Source organism: Talpa occidentalis, unplaced genomic scaffold (genome assembly GCF_014898055.3).
Source record: "Talpa occidentalis isolate TD23 unplaced genomic scaffold, MPIMG_talOcc4v2.1 talOcc4.14, whole genome shotgun sequence".
NCBI lineage: Eukaryota > Metazoa > Chordata > Mammalia > Eulipotyphla > Talpidae > Talpa > Talpa occidentalis.
Window position 1 is genome coordinate 80,631,998 of NW_023601433.1, and position 23,525 is coordinate 80,655,522.

The following is a 23,525-nucleotide window of genomic DNA, read 5'->3' on the forward strand; positions in this document are numbered from 1 at the left end:
TCAGGGGGTCAGTAAACTTTTTTGGAAAGGGCCAGACAGTCAGCATTCGAGGCGTTGCCAGTCAGACAGTATCTGTTGCAATTGCTCAGTCCCGCCGTGCAAAGCAAAAATAATCCCGGACGATCAACAACGGGGTGGCCGTGTGCCAATAAAACTTCACTTCCCGCTGGAATTAAAATCTGTATAATTTCCACACGTGAGAAAACACTCTTTTTGATTTTTCCAACTATTTTAAAATGTCTAAACGACCTTTTAGCCGGGCGTGTGTTACTTTCCTCACACATGCTCCATCCGGCAGGCCCGGCTCACACCAGCCGGGAAATCTGTGCAGGACCCGTGAGCGCCCCATGGAGGGCCAGCCTCCCGGGCACCGCCCCGGGCACCCCTCCTGGGAGGCAGCGCCCGCAGCCCGCGGGCGCTCAGGTCACCAGGTTCACCTTCCCCCGGTAACACGACAGGGCCCGCGAGCAGAAAGCCAGGGCGCAGGCACGCCCCGCGCGGCGGGAGCCCGAGGCCGGGTCCGCCGGGCGCTCGAAGTTGGGCGCGCACCTGCCCGCAGCCCGCGCACCTGCCGGGCCGGGCGCCCGCCTCGTCTCGCGAGAGCCGGGCGGTAGTGGTGCCCCCTCCCCCGCCCCCCGCGCCCCCGCCCGCGCCGCTCCCCGCCCCCGCGCCCGGCTCGGCGCTCGGGTCCGCTCCCCGCCGCGCGCCCCCCGCGCCCCGCCCGCGCGCGCGCCCCGCGGTGATCCCAGCCCGCGCCCCCCGCGCGCCGCCCCCGGGCCCGCGGGAGCCGCCCCGGCCGGCCAGGTGCGCGAGCCCGCGCGCTCCCCGCGCTCCCCGCGCCTCCCGGGCCTGGCGCGGCGCGGCCGGGGCGGCGGGCGGATGCGCGCACGGCGCGTCTCCACCAACCCGCGCCCCGCCGGGCCCCCCGCTCGCGCCGCAGCCCGCGCCGCGCGGCCTCGCCCCCCCGTGATTGACAGGCAAGATGTCGGTGCGGAGCGCGGCGGCGGCGCGGGCGGCCGCCGTCACCCCGGAGCCCGGCGCCCGCGGCGGCCGCCACAGCAGCCCCAGCGCCGGGAGGAGGCGGCCCGCGGGGCCGCGCGGACGGCGGCCTGAGCGCGCGCGGAGCCCCCGCGCGGCGGACGATGCCGCGTCCCTGCGGCCGGGAGGGGGGCGAAGCGGATTTCTCCTGACAGCAAAGCCAGCCGGCCCCACACACACGATCTCGCCCTCCCCGGAGCCGGGGCGCAGAGCGAGCGCGGTCCTCCTGCTCCCGCGCCCGCCCGCCCGGCCCCCCGGCCCCCCGGCTCCCCCTCCCCCCGAAGTGTCCAGACAGCATCGCATCACCTGGTTCGCTTCTGAGAAACAGCCTCTCTCCTCCCCAGGACCGGAGCCTCCGCCAGAGGAGACATTCTGATGGAGCCCGCTTGACACCCCAAAATAAAATAATAAATTTTGGCTCTCGCCCCCTCCTCCCGCCCCACCCCCTCAGCCCCGTGTGAGATGTGGGTTCCCTCTCCCTAAGACGGTGTCGAGGAGTCGCGGTGGTCGGAGAGGCGCGGGGGAGCTCTACCTCGGCTCGCCCCCCTTTTTTCTCTCTCTGGGAGGAGGAGGAGGGAAGGGGCTTGCAGAGCAAGCGATGGATGAGGAAAACATGACGAAAAGCGAGGAGCAGCAGCCTCTGAGTTTGCAAAAAGCCTTACAGCAGTGCGAATTGGTCCAAAACATGATAGACCTGAGCATCTCCAACCTGGAAGGGCTTAGGACCAAATGCGCTACCTCCAACGACCTCACACAAAAAGAAATCCGGACCTTGGAGGTAGGTGTTGCCTACGGATCGGAGCAAATCCACCTTCCCTCTCCTTGCTCCCCACCACCCCCTTCACCGCTTCTGTTTGCTGGGGGCTGGGGGGTGGGGGGGGGTCCGAGGGTTGCACGATGTGATTTTTTTGGTGATTTATCTTCTTGCAAAACCCGCCCTGGAGGTCCCGGTCCTATCCTGGTGGTGTCTGCGCTTGGCTGGGTGGTGGTGGTAGTAGTGATCATTGTTATTCTCTATTTATTATTATTCTGGCGGCTCTTAGTACCATTTGCTTCCCCTCCGAGGAGGGAGTTCTCTCTCTCTCTCTCTCTCTCTCTCTCTCTCTCTCTCTCTCTCTCTCTCTCTCTTTTTTCCGCTTGTGGATTTGTTTATATGCCACGGGGTCTTGTGTGCTGGGTAAGACATTAAGGCGCTGCAGAGAACCCACGTGACCTTGCGCATTCTGCAGGTGGTCAAAAGGTGGCATTTATTTGCTTGCAGAATGGGGCTGCCTATAAATATAGACCTCTTCTCTTGGCCTCCTTCCCGGCACCCCCAACCCCCTTCGCTCCTTGGAATTTTTTTTTTTTTTTTTCCCCAGTGATATACCTGTCAGGAGGCAAGATGCATGAAAAAACAATCCCATGGAACTACCGCTTTCCAAGCCAGTCATTTTGATGCAGGGAGCTGATGCAGGCCTAACCCATGCAAAAAGATTTTTCAGAAATATGCCTGGATCAGCACACACAGGTGGTGTGGGAAATACTCTGATCTGTACTGTGAGGAAAGGGGTCTGGAGGAGGAGTTATCTTTGGTGTGTTGTAATATTCTCTCCTGCAGAACTTGAGGGGGAGTTTGAAGCAGTTTTGTAGGGGGGTGGGATGGAGGCAAAGTTACTCTCCAAGAAGATGGCAGAGACGGTTTCTTTTGAAGGCATCTGGGCAAAGGAGGATGGGCCCAGGAGCCCTCGGAAATGCCCGCATCCACGTAACCCCTGGGCGTCCACGCTGATGGAAGCTCCCGAAGGGCTCGCCTCTCCTCCCTCCTGCCACCCTGCCCCGTTGTACCCTGGGCTTGATTCAATTCGGGAACTCCCATGAGCTGGCATTTGCGGAGAGAGGTGGCCGTGGAGCTGGGAGGCAGGAAAGGGGTTGCTCCCATGCTGGAGCGGGCCTGTGCGAGACGGGGCTTGGGGGGGGCGGTGGTCACTCTTTCCAGCCCATGAGTGTCCAAGGCCTGACCTCTTAAGCCCTGACCCGGTCTTTTAAGCCCTCCTGCCCGCTCCCAGCCTGGATGAGCACCTCTCTCTGATTCACTGTCCAGCTCTACCTCCAGGCAGGGAGGTCAGCAGATTGAAAGTGGAGTTCGTGTGTGTTAACATGCACTGGGCTACCCTAGAATGCATGCCTGTGTGCACTGGCCGCTGGGAAAATGAGCCTCAGTGACATAAGATGATGGGGGGGGGGAACGGGGTGGCTGTCAGAGGAGTGGGAATTCTGCAGGGAGCACGGATGTTTTCTTTCTCTGCGCTCTGAGACTCACAGTCGAGGCGAGGACTCTCTGCTGGGAGGAGAAGTGTGGGATGCTCTGGCCCAGCCTTGTGTGTGTCTGAGCAGAGCCCAAGATAAGATTCTGTTCAGAACTGCGTGCAGAAAATATGCAAACAGCCCAGAAGGGCCACCTGAGGTCTCCTGTTCCTCAGAGTCAGGAGTCCCAAGTGGTAGTCTGTGCACTGCTGGGAAAGTTTCCCCAATTTTCTTGTCCTCTTTTCAACTTGCCCCGTCCTCTGCTAACTCCCTGGACAATGGCGGCTGAGACTGCGGGACCTGGATCTCTGTTGCTGCTTTTCTGCAGAGTGGTTTTCTCTTTAAACTGGGGGCTGGAGGCATTGGTAAGGTGGGAGGTTGCTGTTACTGTGGTTGCATCTGTTAGTTTTCTAGTCCCAATATGTCACAGAGCATGCCAACCTCTTTATCCATATTGTCCAGGGAAGGGCTTCCAGTGATTTTGCCAATTAAGGTTTTCCAGATCTCTGGGGTAGCATGGGGCCACTGGGGAGGCCCTGGTGACTTGGGGTCCAGCCAAGACCTGCCAAACTTCAGGAAGGCTTTGCCTCCACAGGGTTTTCCTTTTTTGTTAATCCCAACAGTTGTTAAATTTTGCATGTTAAAACCACTCAGGGGAACTTTTTAGAAATGCACATTCTCATCTCTAACTTCAGAGATTCTATTTCAATTGGAATTGGCCGGGGCCCAGGAATCTGCATTTGACAAGCAGTACGGGGTGTTTCTGATGCATGTGTTCATGTTGACACTTTCTGTGCTAATCTATGAAGACAATCGCTGGTGACAGCGCTCACAAACAGTAAAGAAAGGAGTAAGCTGAACGGAGCCTCCTTTGAAAGCATCCCCTGGTTAGGGAGACAGGCAAATAATAGGCAGGTTTCCTTCACTTTTTGGAAAGTTTGAGCTATACCACTTGTCTTTATGAAACGCCTAGGAAATTTATGAACTAGGCAGGAAATCAGAAGAGGATTTCTGCTTATCTGCCACGAAAGGGGAAAAGCACAAATCGTGTTCAGCTTTTATTTTGCAACTGCTGTTCTAGGGGACGCAGCCCCCCCAACCAGCACCAGAGACCCGCCAAGCTGGGAACGACTTTATACAGGCTGTGTATTTATCATAGCCTTCCTGCGTGTGCTATATGTGAGTGTTATTTTAGGTTTTGCGTGTTCTTTGGTATGATTTAGTAGGTTATTTTGAGGTCTGGGAATGCTCAAAAAATACAAATTAATCGCAGTTGCTTCTTTGCTTTATGCCATTTTGACTTAGGAAAGGTTTCATAGGAACATTCTGGTTTTAGATAGCGAGGGAGACCGGCGTATGTGAAATAATGATAAAATCCAAACATAATATGGGGACAGCACGTGGGTCCGTTAGGAATATGTTCAACTGCATGAAATGGAAAATCCAATTACAGCGGTTAAGCAAATAGTAATTTCTTTTTCTCATGTTAGAAAAATTTAGAGGTTGGTTCTATAGGTTAAGAATATCAGGGGTGAGGTCTTTATGAATTCTCACGCCCTTTTCCTTAGGGTTGTCAGGTGGTTCCTGAAACTTGAGCCATCACACACTGGGTCAAGGCAGTGAGGAGGGGGACCGAGAGAGTGTGAAGGGATACGGGGTCCATAGATTTGTTTGACTGCCCGGGACGCCTCCTCCTCCCTACACCATAGGTGATGTTTAATTATGTCATCTTGGCCAGAACCCAATCAAATCACTGGTCCTACCTGCAAGGCTGGGAGGTGAAAGCTAGCACAAGTCATGATCCATTCTCAGGGCTGACCTGGTGCCACTCCCTACACAATCAGCGTTCTGCCAACTTGGGAGACACGAAGGCATCGGAGCGGACAGCCAGCAGCCTCGCTGACAGTATGTTATCAGAGATCCTTGGATGGAGAAGAAAGATCATGAGCTTTAGAGTTAGACCAATGTCATTTTGAATCTTAGGTTTATTGGTGTACTCTCTGTCTATCTTAGGCTAGTGATTTAGATGTCTGACCCACAGGTGCATGTCTGGCAAAATGGCAGGCACAGCATAACATCACCTAGCTCAGAGATGCTTGTGAGAATTAGAAGAGATGACCTTTCCAAGGGTCTGGTGCTGCCTCTTGCAACATCCCTGCAGGTGCTAAATAAACAAAGCTCGGCTGATGACGACTGGCATTACCTGGTGTGGAACAGACCACATGGAAGGGGACGGCGTGGATCAGAGTGAGCGAAGAGCAAGTTTGAGCAACCTTTCCTAGGGAGGTTCTGTGCAACCCTAGTTCTGTGGGCTGTTAACTTCTCATTCTTTCAACAAAGGCTGGAACCCAGGCAGTGAACTAGATGCTGGTGGCAGCAGGTATTCTGCAGAAAAGGTGGTTTGGGAAGACTTGGGGAATATGTTTGGGAAAGATTGAGGTCCGCAAAGGCGGCCCCTCTTCTGCAGGACTTCTCAGAGCCTTTCCGTGTGCCACTCTGCATTGGGACTCCAAGAGACGGGAGAGTTTACCGTGTTTCCTTTTCCCAGGGAGATCTCTTGAGATTGATGTTTGGTTGAATGCACCAGGGAAACAGCTGGCAGAGCAGTGCAGGGGGGCGGGTGGTCCAGAGCTGGGGCCCCAAAGGGAATGAAGGATGGGAGAGGTTTCCATTACAGCAGGTGGGGAGAGCTCACGCACGGGAACAGGTCACCTGGTGAAAGCGTTTTCGTGCCTCCCTGGGCCAGCTGAGACTCTGGTTTGCCCAGAATGGAGAGAACTGATAAGAGTGTCTTAGGAAACGGATTTGGGCCACTGACTCCTGGACCTGACTTAGGACTGGCCTGTTGGGAGTCAGACCAACAAAGTTTCATTCCTTTGGCGGAGGAGCTAGAAGTCTTCAGAGGCTTTAGAGTGAATTCAAAGCTGTTTAGAGGTTTTGTCTGAAGGCAGCCTGCGGCAGGGCCCAGCAGACTTTTCTGTAAAGGGACAGACAGTAAGTAGTTTAAGCTTTGTGGGCCACACGGTTTCCATCACGACCATTTGACTCCTGATGTGGCATGCAGCCGCCATGGACGATTCATTTTCCAGCAAAACTTTATTTATGGATCCCGAGTAGTGAAATTGATCTTATTTTCACGTGTTGTAAAATATTTTCTCTTTGATTTTTTTCTTTGATATTTAAAATGTAAAAGCTATTCTTAGACTTCAGGCCTTACAAAAACAGGGGGTGGGTCAGATTTGGCCTGGGGGCTGCAGCTTGCTGAGCTATCTGGTGGCTGGAATGGGAAAGACCCTGGAGGCCCAGAAACCGTTGGAAAGGTGAGGAAGTGACACCAGGACTGGTGGGGGCAGGTGTTCAGAGCTGGGCTCTGTTTCAGCTAAATTACAGGGAGAGGGAAATTACGAGGAGTGGATAAGTACAGAATGTCCTTAACTAGCAAAGACATCATTGCCGTAGTAGTACCTATCAATGATCGGATCTTCCTATGTTCGGCCTCAGTTTTTGATTGCTGTGTAGCAAACCTTGCTCAGAGTTTATATTTGGGAAGCCTTAGACTTCAGACTCTAGACTTTCCATGATTCTGTGAGTTGGGGTTGACTGGGCGGTTCTCCTGTTGGTCTTGCCTGGGCTCCGTCACGTGGCCACATTCAGCTGGTGGTTGGGCTGGTGGCCAATGGTCAAGTCTCTCTTTCCATGAGATCTCGCCAGCGGGATGCCTTGGGTTTCTTACGTGCCCCCAGTATTCAGGAGGGCAAGAACAAAGTTGTAAGGTGTCGTGAGATTTGGAAGTCACCCGGGTCACTGCCATTGCATTTTATGAGTTGACCTAAGTCTTGTCGCCAGCTTGGATTTAGATGATGCAGAAATAGACTCTGGCTCCTGATGGGAGGAACAGCAAAGCATTTGTGGCCATAGTTAGCTTATGACAGGTGTGAACAGTTAGTGAGAACCCATTGTGTGCTCAACACTGTTTCAGATGCATAGGCAGGTGAGGCCCCTGCTCTCATGGTGCCTGCATTTAAATATGAATGTCAGAGTGGGTGGGGCAGACAGACAAGTGGACAGAGAATTCTGGCTGTATCAATTATGATAGACTGTGAGGAACACATCTGTAGGTATGAAATAGCTGTGAAATAGCACAAGTCCTCTTCTTGTTCAAGTCCAAGATGTGTATTCATGGTGGGTCTGCCATTCCCTCAAGCTCCAGGCCTCTTCCGTTCTGCAACACTGGCATTGTTTGCATTGTCTGCAGAAAGCAGAAAAGTGGAGAAGACAAAGCCCCTCAAAAGCCTCACCCCTGAGAGTGCCTCTTCAGTTCTAGAAGGAGGGGAAATGGCCTAGGAAGAAGAGTTTGCTCACTGCCTAGTTGTCTCAGCTACTACTAAAGAGAAGCTATCATCTCTGCGGTCTGTTACTACAGAGCAAGCGGCCCCAAACTTAGTGACTTGAAACACCACTCGTTTATTTGCACATGAGTCTCCAGTTAGGGCTGGATGGTTCTGCTGATCTTGCCTGGGTCACTTGTGTGGGTGGTCATCCTATGGCTCGATTGGGGCCAGGTGACCCAAGGTTGCCTTGTTCTCATGGCTGGTGGTTTTCTGGGGTACTTCAGTTCTCCTCAAATGGCCTCTCCAGCAGGACAGTGGGGATTTCTTACACAGTGGCAGCAATCGTGTTTTTTTCCTTTGTTAATTTTAAAAATTTTTGACATTGCTGCTCATTTTTGTACAGTATTTGATGTCTCCCCTCAGGTGTAGTCCCTGTAAATATCCCACAACCACATCACCTGGGAACAGTCACTGTGGTCCCTTGTGCTCTTCCAACTCCTGTTTTGATCCCTTTTCCTCTTCTTCCCCTCTTTAAGCCTCAGATCTATAGTTGCCTACAAGTTTTGTCTTTTTTTTTGTACACTATATTCCTCCTGTAAGTGAGGTCATACGATATTTTTCTTCTTATTATTTTTTATTTCACTGAGCATGATCCCTTCCAGCTCTATTCTTGTTGCTGCGAATGGCATGAGTTTGTCTTTTTTGATTGCTGAGTAGTATTCCACTGTGTACATATGCCACATCTTGATCCAGTCATCTGATTTTTTTTTAAAGATTTGTTTATTTTTATACAAGAACAGGGGTACAGGCCAGATGTGCGGGAGGGTGAGAGGATTCACCGTAGACAGAGCGGGGAACAGAACAGGCAGACGGACGAAATACACTGCTGAGGGGAGCAGCGGGCGAGGCAGAAGAGGTCTGTTTCGCCATGTGGGATTCTCGCTGGCCAGCCAGGATCGAACCTGTGCTGCAGAGGCTGCAGAGAGCTTCACAGTGCTGCGCTCAACTGCCTGCGCCACCAGGGAGGCCCATCCAGTCATCTGTTTTGGGGCATTTAGGTTGTTTCCATATCTTAGCTGTTGTAAATAGGGCAGCAATAATGTTCTAAGAGAACAAGTCCCAGAGCCATCTCCTCCTAAGTGTCTGCCCCTGCACCTTTGCTGTTGTCCCACTGACCAAAGCAAGTTTTGTGGATAAGCCCAGTCAATATGGCTGCTGCCCCAGGGTGGGGACTCCAGCAGACATGGTTCATCACGGACCAGTGAACAATCTCATGTAAATGCACCACAGCAAATGACAGAACAAGAGCCTGGGAAAGAGATGGAGGGGCATGGGGTGATCAGCAGCAGCCCCTTAAGGAGTCTTTCCTGACCTAAGGATTCAAACTCTGGGGAATGCACCAGGCAGAGGGAACAGTAGATGAGATTTCTCTTGGGTAGGAATGTGTTTGACGTGCTGTTAGGACAGCAAGGACAGGGCTGTGGCTGGAGCCGAGTGAGTAGGTGGGAAAGGAAGGTGGCACAGTAGGAGCCAGAAGCAGGCTCTGCACAGAGGTCTTTGCAGAGGTACCTGGTTTTGTTGGTTTTTGCATAGGTACCTGGATTTTCCTTGAATGGGGCTGGTGGGGGATATGACTGATTTATATTTCTCAAGGACCCTTCTGATAGCTTCAGGGAAAATGGACGGTCGTGGGTAAGCACGGGAGGTTATCGGGGAAGTCAAAGGCAGGAATGACTGTGCTTTTGGCTCCTGTGATGGTTGGGAGCTGGGGAGGTGACTGGATTCAGAAGGTCAAGTGCGTGGGTGGTGCTCATGAATCGGATGTGGGGGGTGAAGGAACATAAAAGATGGAGGCTTGTTCCTGGGTGTTGGGGCTAAGAATTGAGTGAATGGTGGTGCCATTATTTGAAATGTCAAGACTGGGGGCGGAGTAGGTTGGACTTGACAGTCCAGTCCTGTTTGGACATGTTACATTTGTCAAGTGGACAGTTGGGTTGTGAGCCTGGAGCTCTCCCAGGCTGGAGACAGGAAGTTCACTTAATGTGTCAGGAACATCTTTTTATATTATTAAATATTATTTTTAATGGCTGCAGAGTGTTACTGGTTATACATCACTTAACCAAAATTCTGTTTTCAGATGTGGGTATTATAAAAATGCTAGTAAATGCCTTTGCGCCTCAGAGTAATCCTCGTCTTTTCCTCCTTTCTAGAAGTGGAGTTGCTAGAGCAAAGGCCATGCCAAGTTGCAGGACTTTTGCCAGGTTTTGCTGAATTCCCCTTCCCCAGTGGCGTGGAAACAGGTCCATTTTCCTACCTCAGCACCGGCGGATGTTTTATTTTTTTGCTTGCCTGTTATTTGATGATGTAGAGCTCAGGGGGCCGGAGGAGGCTGCCTCAGGCTGGGATCCCACCCTCGCTGTCCTGGTTGGGAAGCATCTGTGCAAAGAGAACTTGGTTTTCTATACCAAATGGCCAGCCGGCCAGACCCCCTCTTCCTTCTGCCTTGCTCTCTTGAAGACAGGGGTGGGGGTGGGGGTGACCCTGAGTCGGGGGCCAAGCCATTTCTGAAGGGTTCCTTACCCCTCTGGGTTTTGGAGTAGATTCCACTAGGGAGCTCGGTAGCCTTCCTCCTCCAGCAGGCAGAAAACTGTGGCACCCCCTTCCCAGGATTGGGTCATTGCAGGTGTAGGGGCAACTCGGCACCGGGCAGGCGGGCGGGAGACCCGGAGGCAGGCAGGCAGCGGAGCCTCCCAGCCCCCCACGAATCTTGATTCTTTCTCTGGGCTCTCCTGGCCTTGTCTTGTGGTCTTGCGTCTGTGGTCCCCTGTCCCCCCGTAGCTTCTTTCCCTGAGCGATGCCGCCCTCCTAGCCCTGGCCTCCAGGCTCAGGTGTGCACGCTTACATATGCCCGCACCCATGTTCCAGGCGTCCGCAGCCAGGCACGTGTGCCCCGCGCCCACGCCTCCAAGCTCCTGCACGAACAGGATCAAGGCCGCGGGTGATAGCCACGGAGGCTAGCGGCACAAAAAGCCTGATGTATTCACTCACCCTACAGTCTGGAAAACGGAGCTAATCAGGCTTTTCCCCACCGTCACTAGCCTCTCTAATTGGCACCTGTGGTCTCGCTCGCTGGCAGCTTGCGTTGCCCACACGTGACAACGCCTTGTGGCGGAGGGTGCTTGGGACGTGAGCGCGGGGCTCGCGGACACCAGGGCCAAGAAGCCAGAGCTCGGGGCGTGCACTTATGTCCAGATGGACACCTGGGCGGAGGGGGCCTGGAAGGGGCTCCTCAGCTCTGGCCATCAGTGCTGCGTCACTCTGAGGCTGGGGGCCCAGTTGCTGCCTCCTCACCTGTGGTCTGTCCTCTGATACAGCATTAAAGGCCTGTAAAGTCTACTGTGGGCTCCAAATTCTTTCATCTGCGCGGACCAAAAGTGAACTCACCTGGCCTGGGGTGGTTGCACAACAGTCGTTTTCTGGGCTCCCACCCACCAGGCCACAAGTGTGGGGACTTGTAGGGTCAGGAAGACCACAGAGCAGGTTTTCTGATCTAGCAGACCGGGGACAGGAGGAGTCAGAGTCCTCAGTGGTTCTGCAGGTTTTTATTGGGGTTCACCAGGTACACGGCAGGCAGGGGCCCCCAGCAGGTCTTCACTCTGAGCTCTCCAGCCTTCTCTCTCAGCTTCTTGTACTGGCGTCCCCATGACGCCGCCCTTGAAAGCCCAGTCTCAGCCCAGGTGAATCCCATCTAGCTAGGCCCACACCCTATTCCAGGTGCCCGCCATCAGGCATGCATTCAGGACAAGGATCCATCATCTGTCCTGATGGCGGGAGGGCAGAAAAGCCTGACACTTTTACCTTACCCTACAGGACTGAACCCTCCTCCTGGTCCCCCACCTCCATGCTGCGCTGTATCGGGGAGGTGGGGAGGTGATTAGGAGGTGGGGAGGTGATTAGGAGCAGAGAGAGAGGAGAGGTGCAGGGCAGCCAGGAAGGAGGTTGGAGAGCCTGAGAGGTGAGAAGAGAAAATGGACAAATAGGAGAGTGAAAGTCAGCGTGAAGGGTTTTCTTCAGTTTCTGTGGCCCTTGGAATGCCTCCCTGGCGGGTAGTTGTAAGGGCAGGACAGGACACGGAGCAGGTTTTCTGTGATCCCAGCAGACGGGGTAACGGAGGAGAGAGTCCTGGAGTCCTCTGTGGCTTTTGCAGGCTTTTATTGGGATTTACCAGGTACACGGCAGGCAGGGGTGCTGGGGGGCTGGGAGGCCTCCCAGCAAGTCTTCACTCTTTCTAGGCTCTCCGGCCTTCTCTCTGCTCTTTCATTCGTTCTGCTGCTCTCGGCTTCTGCTGGTGTCCCCGTGACGCCGCCCTTAAAAGCCCAGTCTCAGCCCAGGTGAGTCCCATCTACCTAGGCCCACACCCTACTCCAGGTGCCCGCCATCGGGCATGTGTTCAGGACCACAGGGCTCCGTCATCTATCCTGTGGCGGGAGGGCAGAAAAACCTGATACTTTTTACCTTACCCTGCAGTAGCGACCAAACTGTGGCCACTGTTTGTTTTACAATTGATTTCACTGAAGTTTAGAGTCACTGATTTCACCCAGACTGCAGATGGCGGCAGCCACAGATCCAGAAAGAGGTTGACAGCTCTTGCTTGGCTTCCCCTAAGGTGGCCCGGCCAGGAAGGGGAGCGAGGGAGGTAGGAGCAAACAGGGCAGGGGAGCACAGACAACTCTGGTGATGGCTGTGGGGTGAATGGGAACCACAGTGATGGAATGTTTGTCGCTCGGATGTTGTCACTGGTGACTGAGAGATGACAACGACCAAAGAGAAATACAGGACTGATGCGGACAAAGTGGGCGTCCGCAGAGCTGAGGGAGGATGAGACCGAGAGGGAAACATTTTATTTTTTTTTAAGATTTTATTTTTATTGATCTATGCATATAAGAACTGGGGTGCAGGCCAGAGGTGCAGGGGTGAGAGGATTCACCAGAGACAGAGTGGGGAGCAGAACAGGCAGACTGACGAAATACACTGCTGAGGGGAGCAGCGGGCAAGACAGCAGAGGTCTGTGGTGCCATGTGGGTCAGCTCCCTGGCTGGGGATCAAACTTATGTTGCAGTGACTGGCGATAGCTTGATAGCGCTGAGAATTAAACCCTTGTGCCACCAGGGAAGCCCAAGAGGGAAACATTTTAGACCTGAGACGTCACACATGGCTGTTGACCTGTTGAAATGCGGTGAGTTGTAATCAAAATGTGCTGATGGTGTAAATACACACCAGCTTCTGAACTCATGGTCTGAAGAAAACAATGCAGAAGAACTCCTTGATAAGTTTTTAGTAATTATATTGAGATGGTACTATATTTAGCTATATTGAGTTAAAATATGTTCAAATTAGTTTCACCTGTGCCTTCTTACCTGCCCCTCCCCCACACGTATGGTCCAGTTGGACAACATGCTTTTGAGCATTGAGGTGATTTCTCTATTTTGCCATAATAGAACTCTTGATGGAAACGGAAAATCTGGGTCCCCTAGCGTTCCTCTGCAGCCCTCGATTAGAGCAGTGGATGTGCTCCAGAAAGGGATGCCCGTGACTTCCCTGTACCAGTAGAAAAGTGAGTTGAAGACTCACAAATAATAGCTTAACTGAGTCCCTTGAAATTTGGGTGGTGTAAGGACAGGAATGGACACAGTGCAGGTTTTCTGGGATCCCATGCAGACCAGGTAAAGGAGGAGAGTCCTCAGTGGGTTTTTGCAGGTCTTTTATTGGGGTTCAACAGGCATATGGCAGGCAAGGGTGCTGGGGGGCCAGGAGGCTGGCAGGCCTCCCAGTCCCCAGCAAATCCTCACTCTATCTGGACTCTCTGGCATTCTCTGCTTCTTTGCTTCTCTCTTGGCTTCTCTTTGGCTTCTGCTGCTGCCGGCGTCCCCTTGACGCCGCCCTTAAAAGCCCAGTCTCAGCCCAGGTGAATCCCATCTATCTACGCTCACACCCTGCTCCAGGTGCCCGCCATCAGGCATGCGTTCAGGACCGCAAGGATCCATCATCTGTCCTGATGGCGGGAGGGCAGAGAAGCCTGACATTTTTCCTTACCCTACAGGTGGGTACTTGAAGCTGTAGCCTAGTGGTTGAGAGGACCTGGGCTCCAAAGTAGGACTACTTGGGGTCCAGTATGAGGTCAACCTGGACAAAATACCTCTCCTTTCTGAACTTCTGTGTTCTTGCCCGTAAAATCAGGATAACTTTACAGGGAGTTGATTCATCCATTAAAGAGCACCGCAGAGTGCCCGGCACATGGTAGATGTTTTGCAGTTGTGATCGCTGGTGTAATTGGTTATCATGCTCCCTGTCCTTTGGCTAGGGGAGGTAGGCTATTTCAGCCATCCAGGGAGGTGCCATGCTTGAGTGTGTCATTCATTTATTCATTGAATATTAACTGACCCCCCAACGTGTGAGAAGACGAAAGCCACTGAAGCCTTCTGGGGCATAATGGCACTCCTGCTGAGCTGCAGGTGACAGACGTGAACAGGATTCCCATGCCAGGTCTGGATCTTTGAATTCGCCCACAGATGACTCACTTCCCATCAGTGCCTAGCAGGCTTTAGTTTAGGTTGGATAACAAAGTACCTATTGGTCCTTACAGCTTCTGAGCGTGTCCTCAGATTAAGTGGTGAAAAGTCAGAAGCTGTGATATCCAAGTGCTTGGAAAGCATAGACTCTCAAAGAAGGAGGAGGTCCCTTATGTGGTTGTCCAGGTCCACCTCTTGCCTACTGTCCAGCCTTGGCTTGGCTATTTAGGATGGACATGACCTCACCTGGCAGCTTTTTAAATCCATTTTTTATTGTGGAAGAATAGAAAAATAACCAAATTTACCATTTTAACAATTTCTAAATGTACAGTTCAGTCACATAAGTCCATTAACAAAGTTGGACAACCATTCCCACTGCCCATCTCTTTTCATCAGTTGACAAATTCTGTGCCTGCTAAACAGTAACACTTTCTCTCCAGCTTCAGGGTAATCTCTATTCAACTTTCTGTCTTTATGAATTTGACTATTCTAGGTATGCATGTAAGTGGGATCCTATAATATTTATAATTTTGCGTCTAGTTTGCCTCGCCTAGCATTTTTCTAAGGATGGGTCACATTGTAGCACAAGTACTTTGTTCCTTTTGATGGCTGAATAATATTTCATTGCATGGATGCCACATGTTGCTTCTCCATTCTTCTGTTGATGAACGCTTGGGTTGCTTCCATCATTTAGTTATTGTGCATAATGGTGTTATGAACATTGATGTACAATATTTACTTGAGTGTCTGCTTCCATTTTTTTTTTTTTTGGTATAGCCCCAGGAATGGAATTGCTGGCTTATATGGTAATTCTATTCTAAATCTCTTTAGGATCTCCCATACTATTTTCCACAGTGACTGCTTCATTTTATATTGCCACCAGCAATGTATCAGTGTTCTAATTTCTCTACATCCTTCCTTGCCAACATTTGCTATTTTCCATTTTGTTGTTGTCATCATCATAACCATCCTAGTGGGTGTGAACTAGTATCTCATTGTGGCTTTGGTTTATGTTTCCGTAAGGACTACGGATGTTAAGCATTTTTTCATGAGCTTATTGGCCATGTGTGTATCTTCTTTGGACAGAAGTCTGTGCAAGTCCTTTCACAAGGCAGCCTTTGATTTGGGTGAGTCTAGTGGTTAGAATTATCCTCCATCTCTTGAGTCAGAGCTGCTCCTTGATGATTTCTGCCTTTGATTTTATACCCTATATGGGAGAGGATGTGGTTGAGAAAATAATCTCCTTTTGACTGAGAAGAGTTTGCATCTAGATCTGGAACCTACGAGGTGGAGATAAGAGGTAACCATACCACAGACTCCTGACCCATCTCCATCCTGAACTTGGCTGAGAATCTGAGGTTATCGGCAGTGGTGAATTTCCCTACTCAGAGTATCACACCAATCAGAAATAGTGAGGAGGGTTTTTCTATGTGCCTGTCTGCAGAGGTACCAGGTGGCACCTGGGCAGGGATATGGCCTGAACAGGCAGTGAGGCAAATAGGTAAAGAGCGCATTTGTGGGACACCCAGGGGACCTTCAGTTCTTGTTAGGACACAGGGCAAGTTTAGATGCCATTTTTTGTATTTTAATCCTTCTCTTACTTGGAGAAACAGTGTTTTGTGGTAAACCCAAAAAGCAAATATGCTTAAAATCTACACTGTCTGGTAAAAGTACCTGCAGGACTGGGTTAGTTACTCTCAGCTCCAAAGAAAGTTCTCGGACAGAAATGTCTGCTTGGTGGGTAGTTCCTTTAACATTCTCACACTCTTCCCAGTAACCTGCACTGGAAGTGAAGCTAAATAGTTTTGCTTTCCCCCTTATTTAACAAATTTCAAACATACTGCAAAGTTGCAGATAGTCTACACTGTACACCCACCACCTGTTACCATTAATATTTTGCTTTATCACATCTCTACCCCATCCATCTCTCTCCATCCATGAATTCATCTATTTTTTGATATATTCAAAGTAAATTGCAGACTCCCCCTAAATGCTTCAACATAAGTGTCATCAATTAGATTTCATGTGTTTCTGATATAAAAAGTCCATACAATGGAAAACACAGATCCTAAGTGTACATTCACTGAGTTCTGATAAAAGCAAACTTCTAAGATTAGAATATTTACTATCGTTGCACTTAACCCTCACCATCACCCAATTTTCTGTTTTATATCTCCCCCACCATAACTTGGTTTTGCCTGTTTTAGAACTGCACATAAGTGGAATCATACATGATGTATTCTTTTTGGATCTTGACTTTTTTGGGGGAGTGGAGGTTTGTACAGTTCTATGAGGTTTTTCTTTTGCGTAGAAGAACTGGGGTATAGGTCAGAAGTGCAGGGCGTGAGAGAATTCACCAGAGACAGAGTGGGGAACAGAATAGATGGATACACTGCTGAGGGGAGCAGTGGGGAGACAGGAGAGGTCTGCTGTGCTTTGTGGGTCAGCTCCCTGGCCGGGGATCAAACTCAAGCCTTAGAGGTGATAGCATTGATACTTAACCCCTAAGACACCAGGGTGGCCCCTACAGTTCTATGAGCTCAGATACATAACCACAATTAGGATACAGGACAATTCTTTTGCCTTTCCCCTTGGTAGAGAATCCCTCCCGCTGCTGCTACTTTCTGGCAGCCACCGATGTGTCTTCCATCACTGTAGTAGTGGACATCATTCTTTTCAAGGATGTTATATAAATGAAATCACATAGCATGTAACTTTTAACACTGGCTTCTCCCACTGAAAGCTTTACCTTTGAGGTTAATCCAAGTTGTTGTATATATCAATATTTCATCCCTTTTTACTGCCAAGTACCTCTCTACTGTGTGCACTTTACTTATCCATCCACAAATGAAGGATATTTGTGTTGATATTGTATCCTGTGACCTGAACAAACACAGAAGCTTTTGGAGCTTTTCTCTTGATTCCATGGGATTTTCTATATAGTCCATGTTGTCTGAATGTGGACAATTGTATCTTTTATTTAATTTATTTTTATTGTCTTATTCTGCTGACTAGAACTTTCACTGCTATGGTGGAGATAGTGCCTTTTTCCTAATCTTGGGGGGGGGGAAGTATTCACTTTTTCCACCATTAAGTATGATATTAGCGTGGATGTGAATATGGTCTTTGTAAGGTTAAGGAAATTTTTTATTCCTGGCTTATTGAGGATTTTTATAGTGAAATATTGAATTTTGACAAGTGCTTTTTCTGCATCTTACCAAAGGCTGTACAGTTTATCTTTAAATTATTCACGTGGAGGGTTACACTGTTTGATCTTTAAATTTTGAATCAGACTTGCATTCCTGCGATAAACACTTCTTGCTGTGTTATTATCTTAACATTGTTGCTGGATTTGATTCATTAGTAGTATGTTGAGGATTTGTACATCTCTGTTCCTAAAGGACATTGTTTTGTGGTTTCCTTTTTTGGTACTGTTTTTATCTAGTTTCAACATCAGGGTAATACTTTCTGGCCTCATAAAATGTTTCCTCTACTTCCACTTTCTGGATGAGATTGTATGTACTTGGTGTTAGTTCTTCTTTAAGTACTTTAAATTCTGTTAGAATTCACCAGCGAAACTATCTAAACCTGAAGATTTTTTTTTACAGAAGCTTTTTAACTACAAATTCAATTTCTTTGAATTTATTCTTTTTTTTTTTTAAAGATTTATTTATTTATTTGTTTGTTTGTTTGTTTATTTATACATACATACATACAAGCACTGGGTACAGTCAGAAGCGCGGGAGGGTGAGAGAACTCACCAGAGCCAGAGCGGGGAGCAGAGCGGGCAGAAGGACCGAAGTACACTGCTGAGGGGAGCAGCAGGCGGCAGGAGAGGTCTGCGTGCCATGCGGGACCCTCCTCCCGTGGCCGGGGAGCAGGGGAGCAGCCGGGGATAGAACCAGCGCTGCAGAGGCTGCAGGCAGCTTCGCAACCCAGTGCTCAACCGCTGCGCCACTGGGGAGGCCCTGAATTTATTCTTGAGTGAATTTTCGTAGTTGGTGTCTTTCAAGGAATTGGTGCACTTTATCTAAATTTTTTTTAAAGATTTATTTATTTATACAAGAACCGGGGTACAGGCCAGAGGTGCAAGGGGTGAGAGGATTCACCAGAGACAGAGTGGGGAGCAGAACAGGCAGACTGACGAAATACACTGCTGGGGAGAGCAGCGGGCGAGACAGGAGAGGTCTGCTTTGCCACGTGGGATTCTCACCAGCTGGCGGGATCAAACCCACACTGCAGAGGCTGCAGACAGCTTCACAGTGCGGTGCTCAACTACCTGCACCACCAGGGAGGCCCTATCTAAATTTTTTAAATGACATGCGTTCAGTTTCTTGTTATCTTTGTAGTGTCTGTGGGATGCACCGTGATGTCCCCTTTTGTTCCTGACATTGGCACTTTGTGTCTTTCTTTTTCATTTTGTCAGTCTGGCTAGAGGTTTATAATTTTAAATTCTTTCCAAAGAATTGGGTTTAGCTTCATTTATTTTCCCCTTGTTTATTTTTTCCAATTTTATGCATTTTGTTATTACTATTATTTCTTCTGTTTGCTCTGGGTTTGTTTTGCTCGTCATTTCTGTTTTCTTGAAGTGGGGGCTTACTGAGACCTTTCTCCTTTTCTAGTATACAGTGGCATACATTTTCTTCCAAGAACTGCATCCCACAAATTTTGATATGTTATATTTTCATTTCTTTTCAGTTCACAGTATTTTCTAATGTCCTTGAGGCTTCCTATTCCATGCCTGTATTCTCTAGAAGTGTGCTGTCTAGTTTGAAAGTGTTGTGGATATTTTCTGTTATCTTTTTGTTATTATATTGTATTTGTTCCATTGTCATCATTGTCTAGTCTAATTTATTTCAGTGATGGCCAATGAACACAATTAATGTAGTTTTAGTTTTCTTAAAGTGTTTAAGATTTGTCTTATGGCCCAGATTATGTTCTCTCTGATGAATGTATTGTGTGTGTGTGTGTGTGTGTGTGTGTGTGTATTATGTGTAGAAGAACTGGGGTACAGGCCAGAGGTGCAGGGGTGAGAGGATTCACCAGAGACAGAGTGGGGAGCAGAAAAGGCAGATTGATGGAAGTGCACTGCTGAGGGGAGCAGCGGGCGAGACAGGAGAGGTCTGCTGTGGCATGTGGGTCAGCTCCCTGGCCGGGGATCGAACTCTAAGGCCTTAGAGGTGATGGCTTAACCCCTAAGTCATCAGGGAAGCCCACTCTTCGTGAATGTAATATTTACACTTGGAAAGGTTGTGCACTGGGGAGAATGCCATATAAATGTCAGTTAGATCCAGTTGGTTGATGGTGCTGTTTAGATCTTTTATGTCCTTGCTGATTTTCTCTCCAGTTGTTTTATTGATCACAGAGGAGTGTTAGTATGTCCTACTATAATGTGGATTTGTCCATTTCTCCTGATAGTCCCAACAGTTTTTGCTTCATTTATTTTGAGCCTTTTCATTAAGTCTATAAAGGTTTGGGATGGTTGTTTTCTTGGTGACTTGACCTTTATATTATGTAAAGTAACCAGTTATCCCTGGTAATTTTTCTTTCTCTGAAAATTATTTTCTCTGATACTGATAGAGCCACCCTAGCTTTTCTTTTTTTAGGTTTTTAAAAATTGAAATTAAGTTCACTTATATCAAACGTACCATTGACCCCATCTATTCCAGAGCAATTCCATCTCCACACACAGAGAAAGAACCCTGTACTGGTTAGCAGTCAATTCCAATTTCCCTGCCCTCCCTTCCCTGGCAACCACTAATCTATGTTCTGTTGCTCTGGTTTTTCCTATTCTGGATGTTTTGTGTAAATGGAATCCTACAATATGTCTTTCATGTTTGACTTCTTTCACTCAGGATTACGTTTTCAAGGTTCATCTACATTGTAGCAGGTCTCAGTGCTTTGTTTTTTAAAGATTTATTTATTTATGCATACAAGTACTGGGGTGCAGGCCAGAGATCTGGGGGTGAGAGGATTCACCAGAGACAGAGTGTGGAGCAGAACAGGTGGATCCACTGAAATACACTGCTGAGCAGCGGGTGAGACAGGAGAGGTCTGCTGAGCCATGTGGGTCAGCTCCCTGGCCAGGGATCAAACTCGTGCTTCAGAGGCTGCCGATAGCTTCACAGTGCTGTGCTTAACCCCTTGTGCCACCAGGGAGGCCCAGATCTCAGTGTTTTAATCCACTTTAAGGCCAAATAAAATTCCATCATATAAGCATACCTCCCCCCCTTTTTTTAAAATTAATTCATCAGTGGCTTGTCTCTAACTTTTGGCTATTGTGAATAGTGCTGATATGGACATTTGGCTAGGAGGATGGGGCATTTTGGAGGAAAATATTTTTCCTCTGCCAACAATGAAAGAGACATCCCCGAGTTCAGGCTGGTGGCAGTTAGGGACTTTAGGGTTGGCCCTTCTTCCTTCCTCCTGTTGTAGCTCCTGTGGTCTATGTGACAGTTCCCTGTGACTCTCACAGGTGCCTGGTTGACTGTTCGGGTTACCTGTGCCAGGTTTTGAGTGGGTCACGCTGATAATGGAAATGGATGTCATTAAGTAAAAGTCACTTTAAAAACACAGCTTTAAAGAAAGCATATTCACAATAGAAAAAATAGAGTATGCATTTAATACAAAATAAAAATGAACAAACATAATTCTGCCACCCACAGACGAACATTGTTAGCACCTTGTATAGGGCCTCACAGGTTTTACCTCCTGTAGACATGTAGTTTTATGTGACTTTTAGGAAGAACTATTTTTATTATATTTTATAGGCTCCCATTTTCTCCTTAAATGTTGACTTAAGACATGCACATCTTTCCCTGTTGAACCCATTTCTTCAAATACTGGTAACATTCTAGTAACACCCTAACTAGTAACAGCACCAGAGGAAAGATAAATTGAGTTGCCTACCTGCTCTGGTGGTCTGGATTATTTCTGGGTTTGTTCTCTCAGCATAGCCTTCCTGGCTACATTCGAAATGAAATCTTTGTATAGTATTCTTATTTGGATTCTTCAGAAATATACCCAGGGGCCTTCCTGGTGGTGCAAGGGGTTAACGTCTCAGTGCTGTCAAGCTATCACCAGCCACTGTAGCATGAGTTTGATCCCTGGCCAGGGAGCTGACCCACACAGCACAGCAGACCTCTCCTGTTCCACCCCGGTGCTCCCCTTAGCAGTGTATTTCAGTAGATGTGCCTGTTCCGCTCCCTACTGTGCCTGAATCCTCCCCTGCCCCCGCATCTCTGGCCTACCCCCCAGTTCTTGTATGCATAAATAAATGAAATAAATCTTTAAGAAAAAGAAATATACTCAGGATAAGAATCTGAGAAGGCTTTTTCTCTTTTGCGAGAAAAGACAGAGTGTACCCATTTCTGGCCCTGTTGGAGTTGACCAGAGTAGAGCTGGAGGCTCAGCCTCTTCAGGAACAACAAACTGTGAGGGGTAAATGCTCTGGATAAATTGGTGACTATAAAAAATACGGAAAGCCACTTCCTACCTCTGGGAACTGACTTGTGCTGAACTAAGAAACTAGGGGCCAGCTTGGTTTTTCAATTGCACACTCTTAGTTGAAATAAACAGAGAGCTCCAATCATCTCAGGGACAAGGAAGCCCCATTTCAGATGACATTTTTCTGAAATAATATCAGAAAAGGGTGTGAGGTTTACAGAGAGGGACTTCTGATGTCCGGGGATGTTACAACCCATTGTTTTCCAGGATGAGATAGGAAACTCACAGAAGGAACACAGGCCAGGGGTGGGGAGCTTGGGAGGGGGGAATGAAGAGCATGTGTCACAGCCCCAGATGTCAGCGAGGGCAGTGGGTAGGGGGTGGGCCAAATACTGTTAGGCATTCACGTTTCCAATAGAACCCAGAAATCAAAAAGTACACCCTGACTCGTTATTATCTGGTCAAGGGCTTCAACATTCTCCCCTTTTATTCAAATTGCCTGTCTATATGGTTTAATGATATTCCACGAGGAAATGGAAGGTACAGATAATGCTACTGAAATCATTTGTGAGCATAATGCTTTGCTGTTTTCTGTTTCAGATTCCCTCTCCCCCGAATCCCACCTATCCCTGTTTAAAATAAAATGAAGGCCGTTCTGGTTCATATGGATAAGATGGACGAGTCAATTAACAGTTGATTTTATGATCTTTGCATATTGGGTGCCTATTCTCAGCCTCCAGTGAAAGCAAGTAAGGCATGTGACTGGGGCCAATCACACACACACACACACACACACACACACACACTTCAAACTTCAAAAAGTATAGAGAAAAGCATGATGAACCCTATTTACTCATCACAAATTCAACAATGATCAAATTATGTCCACTCTCCCCCACCAATTCCATGGATTATTCTGAAGCAATTCTTTTTAGTCATAGTGTTTCATCCTAAAATATCTCAATATGTATTTCTAACTAATACTAAGTTCTCCGTTTCAAGCACAACCAGATACGATATCACATCAACAAGTCCCGGTGTTTCCCTCAACAACAAAGGAAAATATACCCAACAGAGAACTTTACTTCTCCAAGCAGCCCTGTGAAGACATCTGGGGCTGCACTTTTTTCTTTCTCTGCCTTGCCCTAACTGCCAGCATTACTTAAAACCTTCTTGAAAACGGTCTTCAGAGTCATTCTACAAGAAAACAATTCCTTTATTTTTGGGGGGCCCCAAATGGCAACTTTCACTATGGCCACTGACTGAGTCCCCATGACTTGTGTTCACTGACAGTGTGTGAATAGTCGAGTTCATTGTCAAAGAACAAGACGTATTGCCCTTGAAGATATCCCCGCGGCCTATGCATCTGAAAGCAACTCAGAGTAGTAGAGTCTCAGCTTTAGTGTCTCCAGCCATCCCCAGTGCCAGATACATCAACCCACTTCCTCTCACCTTCCCCTCCCTTCCTCTCTCTCCTCCCTTCCTCCACTCCACCTTGTGTTAAATGCACTCAACAAGCAAAGATGTCTGGCTGGGAGAAAGTCTTCCCACACAGAGCTCGGTAGACCAGGCTGTATTGGATGTCAGGCACTGTGCTAGGCCCTGGGACACAGAATTTGTTTGCTTTTGGATCTGGTGGTGCGAGGTTAGAGCTAAGTCCTCAAGGACGATGCAGTTAACTAGAGAGGAGGAGAGGCTGTTCGCATTGGAGGGACAGGGTGTGAGGCAGCCCAGAGGCAGCAGCAGCATGGGGCAGTCAGAGAATCAAGTGAAGTTCCGTGTGAGCCGAGTATAGAGTGTTCCGGGCCCTGTTTAAAGGCCAGGGGATGGCGCTGCACTTTTTCCTTTCTCTGAA

The 23,525-nt window shown here is 48.9% G+C and overlaps 1 protein-coding gene across 1 annotated transcript in view; it reads left to right on the forward strand.

The window, feature by feature from the left end:
- The first annotated feature begins 1,490 nt into the window (after positions 1-1,490).
- Positions 1,491-23,525, forward strand: part of KSR2 (kinase suppressor of ras 2) — a 337,333-nt gene continuing 315,298 nt past the window's right edge. The window contains exon 1 of the mRNA XM_037511091.2: positions 1,491-1,816. Within this exon, the coding sequence (XP_037366988.1) occupies positions 1,637-1,816 (180 nt within the window). The 5' untranslated portion in view covers positions 1,491-1,636. The remainder of the gene's footprint in view (positions 1,817-23,525) is intronic.